Source organism: Sander lucioperca, chromosome 9 (genome assembly GCF_008315115.2).
Source record: "Sander lucioperca isolate FBNREF2018 chromosome 9, SLUC_FBN_1.2, whole genome shotgun sequence".
Classification (NCBI taxonomy): domain Eukaryota; kingdom Metazoa; phylum Chordata; class Actinopteri; order Perciformes; family Percidae; genus Sander; species Sander lucioperca.
In genome coordinates this window covers 35,475,841-35,485,861 of record NC_050181.1, presented here as the reverse complement: position 1 = coordinate 35,485,861, position 10,021 = coordinate 35,475,841, and the positions used below count along the sequence as shown (strand labels likewise).

General features: G+C 41.5%; 1 protein-coding gene across 3 annotated transcripts in view; it reads left to right on the top strand.

Annotated features, from left to right (window-relative positions):
* Positions 1 to 10,021, top strand: part of kcnn1a (potassium intermediate/small conductance calcium-activated channel, subfamily N, member 1a) — a 52,190-nt gene that overhangs the window by 16,304 nt on the left and 25,865 nt on the right. For all 3 annotated transcript variants that reach the window (XM_031281233.2, XM_031281231.2, XM_031281232.2), the window contains exon 2: positions 7,461 to 7,934. In XM_031281233.2, coding sequence (XP_031137093.1) covers positions 7,461 to 7,934 — 474 coding nt within the window. The remainder of the gene's footprint in view (positions 1 to 7,460; positions 7,935 to 10,021) is intronic.

Below are 10,021 nucleotides of genomic sequence, written 5' to 3'. Positions count from 1 at the left end.
AATGATCTCTGTTATCAAGCTACCATCATTGATAACTGCCTGTTGTGTGCACGGTAAAATCTGCACACAGTGATTTTTACACAGAATTATACATGACCCCTTAGATACTAAATAACCTATCTATAGTAGCTGGTGTATGTAGCTACAACCCTGTATTTATCATGCATTAATTACTTGTTTTGAAAAATGTTTTTAGAATCATCTGTAGATTTTAATCAAATGTGCACATAGTAGTAAAATACACAAAAAAGAATTAGGGCCACATCAGATGACTCATAGTTGGAGTGAATATGATATTTAAAGGATGCCAACACTGAACTAACAGTAATATAATCTCATCTTGTTTTTGTTACTTAATGCGTGACGTTGTCGTTCTTTTTTTTTTCTCCTCTCATTATTTGCCTCAGTAAAGGTTATAGCCTCCCTGAGGGGACTGCAGTGCTGACCTTGGTGTTTTTTTTAAATTGTATTGTGTGTAGATTTTATTGTTGCCTTTTATTCTCTGGCTGAGTTGCTGTGCTGCGTCTTTCCTCTGGGGATTCCATTAAGGCCCTTGATAATAATGGACGCTACACTGCAGACCTAGACCACTTTCAACTAATCGTCGGGTTTGTCCTGTGTCACTGTGCCTGCTTGGTTCTTCCGGCGAATGACTGTAAAGATTTACAGAGAATATGTATTATATACGTTTTTGGGACCGGTTTGTAGGATTGCTGTGGACGAAGTACACGTTGTGATACACTGGTGAGAGCAAATTAGTTTTTTTGTTGTTTTTTTTTTAAGATAATTTTTTGGGGCTTTTACGCCTTTAATCGATAGGACAGCTGGGTGAGAAAGGGGAGAGGGGGGGGGTAGACATGCAGGAAATCATCACAGGTCAGACTCGAAACCTGGACCTCTGCGTCGAGGCATGAGCCTCGAAGTATATGTGCGCCTGCTCTACCCACTGAGCCAACCCGGCCACAGTATCCAGTTAATTTAAATAGCTCCCTTTACTGTATTGTGTGAACAGTTAACTTAATTGACTATTGTATGTTTTCTTTTCTTTTGCGGGGTGCGAATGTTCCACCAAAACAAGTTCCTCCCCGAGACTATTTTGCAGAGCCACCATCGCTGCATCCGGAGCTTAGCGCCGCACAAGACGATTGTGATTGGTTTAAAGAAATGCAAACCACCCAGAGAGTTTTTTTTTTTTTTTCTCCTATCCCAGTGATGTGCCAACTGTATGAGAAGTGTGCCTTCCTTAATCAAGTCATGTGATCACTTTGGTCTGTTGTAGCATTATGGATGTTACACACTGAACATGTACAATCAGACATGAGTAGATGTGGGACTGGAAATGTTTGAATAAATGGATGAGGTGAAAAACTCACTTGGCTTTTCCTGTGCTTCACTGTACTCCAGTCTTGTCCCACACACACACACACACACACACACACACACACACACTCACACACACTCGTGAGCTGCTCACTTCAGTGATCAAGCTGTCGCATTCTTGCCGATCGTTCCAGACATGTGAAGTCGGCGCGAGAATATTCTGTGAAAAACTCTTTGAACGTCAGCTGCCTCTTCAATCTCTGGGACTGTGGTGTCTTCGTGAAACACTTACAACAGCTTTGACTTATTCCGCAGAAGGGCAAAAGCAGCCATTATTTAACAGGAGACATCCCTACAGAGATATAAGGACATGAAGTATAGGGCGATAAGATCTCGGCACACAGAGGCTCACCCTTTCTACTACTGCAAAGAAATAGCATTTCTTCTTGGACACTGATAAAGATGACACAGTTTAATTCATAGTGAAACATGAGATGTACGCCTATGCTATTAATTATTTTCAGCATTAGATACTCTAACAAGATCGCATTAAATATATATTGTTTATTTCCCATCACTGCAGCACACACGGGGAGCTGCGATGGAGGATTTTCCTTTATGAATGTGGGGCTGCAGCCGCTGGTTTTCCTCCCATCTTTACCAGCGCTGAGTAATGATCCACATGCTGGTCCGGGATGGACGGAGGAGCCCTGATGCCTGCTGGCCTGTCAGAGAAATGTGCCAGCGTCTAGTGTGCAGGGACAAACTGGAGAGTGTAGCCTGCAGCTCTCAATCACTCCAGGGGCTGGCAAAGACACCCACAGGGAGCTGTCTTCCCTCTCTCTCATTTATCTCTTTCTCCTTCACCCTCTCCGTCTTTCCTGTTTCCTCAATTTCTGCCTTTTTATGCCGCTCTTCCCTCTTGCTTGTTCTCTTTCGTGTTCCTCCTTTCATGTCAGCATCCGTTTGCAAATTGTACACACTCACATACACGTGGATCTTCTCAAACAATTCCTCCTCGCGCTTGTTTCGACGATGCACACTGTCTGCGTCAATATCCGACCTAATCCGGTGCCTGGCTTAGGCTCAGCTTGTTCAACTAGCACACATATGCACACATCCACCCACCCACATACAACACACACATAATTAAACAGACCGGCACCCACATGCTCAAACTCACAAACAAGGTAGGGTAGATAAGCCTTTAACACTGCAGCACAGAAGCCCCACACAACACTAGAGAATGAGGATTTTCTATTAGATTTGAGCCGGCTGGAGAGAGAGACAGAGACAGAGAGAGGGAGAGGAGCGAGGCAGAGAGTTGCCTTCATTTAAACTGTTCTGCACTGAGGCTTTTCAATTTGATTATGAGGCTCCATTTCATAGAGCCTGGATGCTGCGTGCCATTCAAAATGAAATTGAGCCATCGGTCGGCTGGACAAGCAGCCTCCCTGCGTCTCCTCTGTGGAGGCATCATGGGACGACAAGGGCAATGCTGGCCCGCCGTGCCCTTTCACTGCACTGTTTAGGAAATCTGGCTAAGTGGGCGGGAGTATGGAATTGATTGAGGCTGCTTTGAGGTTTTGGAGTGTGATGCAAGGACTCCTGCTGCAAAGTCTGTGAAGGACTCCTTACTTAAACAGAGGAAAAAGTCAGGCTATCTTGGTGTTTTGTCTAACTTCCTCAATGTGCCTGTACATACTGTATATGTATATATTCTCTCTCCTATTTGTCCCTCTTTTAAGCTCAAAATCTTTCCCCGATGCTTAGAAATACAGACAGTCCGTGTTCATACAGACTGACTAATGGGTCAGTTGTCCATATTTGGGTCAGTCCTGACCTGGATCAGTGACTGATGATCACCAGAAACTGGTAACTAAAGCTGAGGATGTAACAGCAGCCCTGTTCTCATGGTGTCCCATCATCAATCCTGTTCATTTACGTTATTGGAACAACACTTCCTGGGATGTTCTCCTTTTACATCTTAGGCTCTTGGCTGTCACTACATGGCCTTTTTACTCTGATCGATCGACATGTAATTGGAAACCATATTAGGGTGCATTTTGCATCTCCTTTATAGCGTTACTGTTTACAATATATCAAAATGTTATAAGGGCAGAATAATTATCTTTGAGAAAAGGTCTCTTTTTAAATGCATTGCCATTGGCCCACTCTTAACTAAATGAATAGAGGAACCCATAGCTTTGCAAAGCCAGATTACTTTTACATACTAGCTTCATATGTATTTAAATACATTTTATTTAGACAGTTGGGAGGAATTTATTAAGCACATAATTCATGTGTGTTCAGTTTGAAATTCCAAGGCAAAAATTAGTGAGAGCCCATACATGTTAAACAGTTCATTCCACATTTCTTTTGTTATGCTTAATTTCTTTTCGTTTTTCCCTCTTGAAGAGCTGTAAACGGACAGGTCAAACCCATGCCAGTGGTATGTTTGTCCAGTACGGAGCAGGGAGGATTCCTGTCTTAGAGTAGGCTGTCAATCATTTATTGTACAGTCATACTTAGTCAGAGTTCACTCTGCTCTATGAACCAACACCTTGAACAAATATGAACAAGGATGTTCCTTGACTCACTGGTGTCTCATAAACTGTGGTGGTAGAACAGACTGGCTATTGATCACAGGGCTGGTGGTTTGAGCCTTGAGCAACGTACTGAACCATTATACTCCCAATACTGTGTTTCAGTAGATAATAGAGCCCGACCGATAAAGGATTTTTAAGGCCGATATCGATACAAATATTTGGTGATTTACAAATCCAATATTCCGATATATCGGCCGATATATTTAATTAAAAAAACAACATAACATAACATAAACAGATTTCCCTAACATTAGTTATTTGTAGTTATTTAGAAGTCCTCACTAAAATAATATAATAATGCGGTTTAAGAATAAACTTGTTTGATTTATTGTAACAACAGAACATCAAAATATAAAGTTCTGACAAATAAAATGTATAAAAAATACAAACTTAAGATATGAAACTGAAAGGATTAAACACGAGTGTTGCCAACAGGGACTTTGTAGAGCGCCCTCTGGTGGACAAACTATGCGACGCCAACACTCAGAACATGGTTGAAGGGTGTTTCGTCCGTTTTTTATTTTATTTTTTAAATATTCATTTAAAATTCATTTCGGCCATTATAAATGCCGATACCGATAGTTTGGAAAATGCCGAATATCGGCCGATAATATCGGCCCGCCGATATATCGGTCGGGCTCTAGTAGATAAACAGTAAAAATACACTCATGTCCTATAACGTCACAAAACAATTTGAGCAACGTTTTCTACAAACATGCACAACCTTTTTGTTTTTCTCAGATATTATAGCCCAGGACCCAAATTTACATATCAAGCATCTCAGAATCACTCTGAAAGTTTGACTGGGTCTAAAAATACTCTGAGCTCAGAGAAAGAGCTTCAGAGTTATTTACTTCCTACACAAAAGCTAGGAAATTCTCTTTTGACGATGAATGACATCATGTTGTGACACTGAAAAATAAAAGAATAATGATATTTTGTATAGTTGCTCAATACAAGTTGTGCTGGAGATTCGACACATTTAGCAGACTGGCAGGCAGATCTAATCTAGAGCTTGATGCAGGGGAAAAAGGCTATTTACGCACTAGTGAAGACTTATTTATTGTTTGTTTATTTAACAAAACGTATTAAAATAGCCTACAAAAATGACCTATACAGTTTCATTGCATACACCACTTGAGTTCAATCGAGCAATATTTTCTTATGCTGCTCAGCCAGTCCGTGCATTAAGATGATTTTGCACTGCTGCTGGTCTTCTGTCATGTCTTCAGTGATATTTTTTATATTGATATAGAGTTGTAGCTACTGATGCTGAGAAATCTCCAAGCAGCATCAAAACTTTTGTCATTTTGTTTCAGTAAAATGATGAAATATGGAGGGATTCTAATATGTGTTGCTGTATCTCTTTGTTTCCAATAAATTGTAAGTTGCAAAAATTAACCTTTTGCGGATTGAAAAAAAAAAAAATAAATCAGTATCGAGACATTTAATCCACTCTGCACCTTTTTAAGGACATTTTTATTGAGTTAATTGAATTTGTTAAACTGAAATCAAAATTGCAAAATTCAGCACTCCCTGTTCTATTTTTATCCTCCAATAAAGAACAGCAGCTTGACCACTATTGGCATATCAGCATCTATTTGCGCAGTATTTCCTGTCATTGAAACCTAAAGTTCACTCACTGAATGGTCTTCAAAAGCGTAGAGGGGTCCTAATGGCACAGATTAAAAAGCAATTTAATAGAGAAAAGGGGATTAGAAACACTATGGGCTGCACTAATCCTTAACCTTTAGTCCTGTTCTCATGGAGCCACAATATGCGCAAGACGATAGCATCACAGGACTGGAGTTAGTCAATTTCCATTAGGGCCGCCCTTCTTTATTCCCACCAGCACATTTAAAGGCATTAGGCGTGCTTTGTCAAGGCTAATACAAAGGGCCAGCAGTGCTATCACACACCCCCGACTTGTTTCGGAAAAAAGCACTGTTCCATGTGAAGTTTTCATAAGCCATTATGATAATCTGCCCGAGTCTCTGAAGGGCAGAAGATAGACAGGCAGATAGATGCTTCTGGGGTGACCGCTTCACAGCCTCTGCACGGATTGAACATTTTCTGTCTGCGTAACCGGGACAGAAACTCACTCCTTATCTGCCAAGAAGAGCAGACACGATAGACGACTCAATGCAAGAAGAGAAGAGTCTGCACGGCTAGGGTCAGAAAAGAAAAATAGGAACATTTTGTGCAGGTAAAGAAGTAAAATAAGTTTAAAAAAAGTTTAATACATGCTCTCCTATCTCGGTGAAATAAGAAATGATATACAAATTATACTATGTACTGTATGTGTGCTTTGCAACTTGCCCCTAAGTTTCCCCTAACCTCAGCAGACCCTTGGGTACAGTTTCAAAGGAAATGGGTTCCCTTGTTTCCCTCTTAAAATAGTGGGAATCTTCCATTTGGTCTCTGTGACACGCCTGATTTGAGAAGGTCCCCATTTCTTCTTTTTTCGTGCCAGCCTGCTTCTAATCTCTGCAGGAGAAGACTGTTTCTCTAATAGGAAACAGGGTCACGCCGAGCATTAATCATTCATATCTAAATTTGTGCAGTGCAAAGATTCAATTTTCTGCACTTTGCAGGGTCCGCTATTGGTTATATGGTTTTATTTATACATCAAAGTCCATTCATTATTTATTTGTTTTGACCAATCCAATTTTGATGCCATTTTCTTGAAGGAAAAAGCTTTCCACTGTTGTGAAATGGTGATTATCTTGTTTTTTTTCCAACCCTTCCTAACACGGGCTTGAATTTATAATGAACAACCACATCTCCGTTACCTGCTCTCAGTTTATGTTTCCCAAGAAAGAAGAATATTTGGGACTTTTGAACAAGAACGGTTGATATTTTGGTTCATACTGTATGTTTATCACATGTCCTGCTGAGCACTAAATCCGTCTGCTTTTATAACCAAAAATTGTTTTGCAAGATCCTTCCCTCTCTGTGCCCTCTCCAGAGCCACAGCGATGTAACTCCCACATCAGTGCTCTATTTAAAGTCTGAACCTGTATCAACCTACTGTCAGTTTTTACACCTTTTTTGTTGTGATAGTATTGTGTTTATCACTCACTTTTTTGGGACCTTTTATTCATTCATTTGCAAATTAATCCCCCCCAAAAAAATAATTAGTAACTGAAGCATCTTCCCCTCTCAAAGGCATGAGCTCCTTCCTGTGAAATAATTCTAGTCAAACACAACAGGAGGGCTCAGCCCAGTTAACTTTAATTGTTTGTTTTTTTTAAGATTATTTTTTTGGGGCATTTTTAGGCTTTTATTTCCACAGGACAGATGAAGACATGAAAGGGGAGAGAGATAGGGGGAATGACATGGCCACAGGTTGGCGTCGAACCCGCGGCCGCTGCGTCAAGGAGTAAACCTCTGTATGTGTGCGCCTGCTCTACCAACTGAGCTAACCTGGTCACCAGCCCAGTTAACTTTAAAAGAGACAATCAAAGTTAGACCTATACCTTTGAGTGAGCTGTGCCTGTGTGTATTTAGCACTCTTCTCCTTGTTCACAGGCCACTACTGAGCAGAAGAAGCTGAGCCATGCTGGATCCAAGCCCTCCCTCTCCGAGAGCAGTGGCCGACTCCCTCAGATAGCCATGAACACCTGCAAGTACAATGGCGGAGTGGTGAGACCACTAGTGGGCAGCCTGGCGTCCTCGTCGCGCCGCAACCTCGCAGAGCTCGACTCGGAGACGCAGCCCTTGCAGACGCTGCACAGCTCTGGCCTGGAGGTGGTGGTGTCGAAGGGCAACGGCGGCGAAGACCCCAGCAAGGCGTCCAATGAGAGCTTGGTCAGGGAGGGCAGCGGGCATAGCGGAGGCAGGGCGCCGCAGAAGAAGAACAGGGACATTGGCTACAGGCTCGGCCACCGGCGGGCGCTGTTTGAGAAGCGGAAGCGGCTCAGCGACTACGCACTCATCTTCGGGATGTTTGGGATTGTTGTCATGGTGACAGAGACGGAACTGTCATGGGGGGTTTACACTAAGGTAGGCTGTGCATGTGTGTGTGTGATGCATGAGTGGGAGCTTTGTGTGTTGTCACTGCTATTGTTAATTTTTGATTTTGTGTGGGGTTGGCAGCTGTCACATTTATGAAGAGTGATTATTAGCACAGACACTGACATACATCATCTAACAAAGGTGATGGGAATATTGCACAAATCCAAAGGAGTGTCACGTGATCTATACTATGACTAACAGTCTATCGATTGGATAAAATCATAATTCAGTAATTTCTTGACTATAGGCCTGCTTTTGTTACTAGTTGTTTTAGATTTTTTTTCAAATATGCACTTTTTCATTATTTGCATCAGATTGGTGCAGGATTTAGCCAAAGGATTGGTTCCACTACTGGTGCCATTGTGGCTGTCAGTCATTCCCTGTGAAGCCAGCATCTAAAATCACTAGCTCACAGCAGGAGAGGTAGATGGAGAGGGGGATAGCGGAGGAAAGGGGATGAAGAGAGATACAGATTTAGGCAGAGCGAGAAAGATAAAGACGAGTACAGATGAAGAATAAGGTCAATAGGAGTGAAAGATAGAAATTATGTTCCAAATGCCCAACAGCATCATTTACTTTTAGCAGCTCAGAGTGGAGATGACACAGCACACATTAGGAAGGAACATGTGGAACTCTAGAACAAGGACATCAACAGATCAGTTGTTGTCAGAGTAATGGTGACCAGGTCACCACCCCTTGACCTGCTGTTGTCCTTCTGTATCAGCCACTTTTGCTGTGTCAGGGTATTTTGGGAAGAATATCATGGACTTAGAGCAGCTTTTCAAGAATATTAACAAGGATGTTTACTTGGGAGCTGACATTGCAGTGCCCTGCAGTATATTTTAGGTCACAGAACAACAAGCATTAATACATTTTTTAGCATTAATGTAAGTCCAATATTTGCTCTTGTTGTAGCCCGGTTTTGGTTTTTACCAACATGTAAGACATTTAAGTGGGTTGTGTTACACTCGCCTATATTCAAAAGCTATAGTTGCTAACTTTGTCTGTTCTCCGGCTAGTTGCCAATTTGGATTTTTTTTACCGGCTAGTTGCCAACTTTGTCTATTCACCGGCTAGTTGCCAATTTGGATTTTTTTTACCAGCTAGTTGCCAACTTTGTATCTTCTCCTCTCCATGGATTATTTGTTATCCAAAATTTGAGATTAATTCATGATCTGTATTGTCAGAAATGTTCAAAAATGTTTTGCATGGAAAACTTTTGGTATGCTTTGAAAAATCATTCGCATTGAGTACATTTGTAGTTAATGGGCTGAAACATGCGAAACCACTGATATGTTTCATGAGTGATCGATTTTTGTTGTCAGATCTATTTGAGTTTTTGTTTTTGATTACGTGTGTGTGTGTGTGTGTCTGTGTGAAATATAGTAAGTCGCCGTGATAATCCATAGGATGATTAATGGGGTTTTGAAAAAGTCAATAGGTTGATTGTAACTGTTACTGAGTGGAATGCAGTCTATTCATCAAGCTGACCTCAGCTGAAAATGGAAGTAACTTCCATCTCTGAGTGGCACAGCAGCACCCCCACCCACATCAGACAGGTAGCATGTGCTGCGGATGGTCCATTTTCCATCTCATGTCACATTACACAGCAGACACTTGAGGCTCAGCCAAGGTTTTCTGAGCCCTGAAGGAGGGAAACACGTTAAGAGGCAGTGAGCCCTGGGACTGAAAAATCCTTGAACCTCTGGCAGGTGGATTAATTGGTTTACTTAATGTTATTTCACCAGGGACTTTTCAAAACAATTTCAGACATTAGAATATCTTGAGAACTTGTCGTCGACCCGAGGGGCAAAGCAATCTAGTTGATAGCTAAAAATACATTTTGTAATATGGACCACCAAAGGACAGCGTAATATTGGGCAGCTCTCACTGTCATCGCACGATTATGAATATTTCCACTTCTGTCGTTCTTGCCGTTGTTATAATATCAACCCTATGATAATTAGACTGCTGCAGAGTGGCATTTTTACACCATGGATGTTAAATTGATTTATCAAATGGCATTTTACCAACATAAAGGGGGTGACTTGAGTAGTACAGGTTCTCATTTCCTA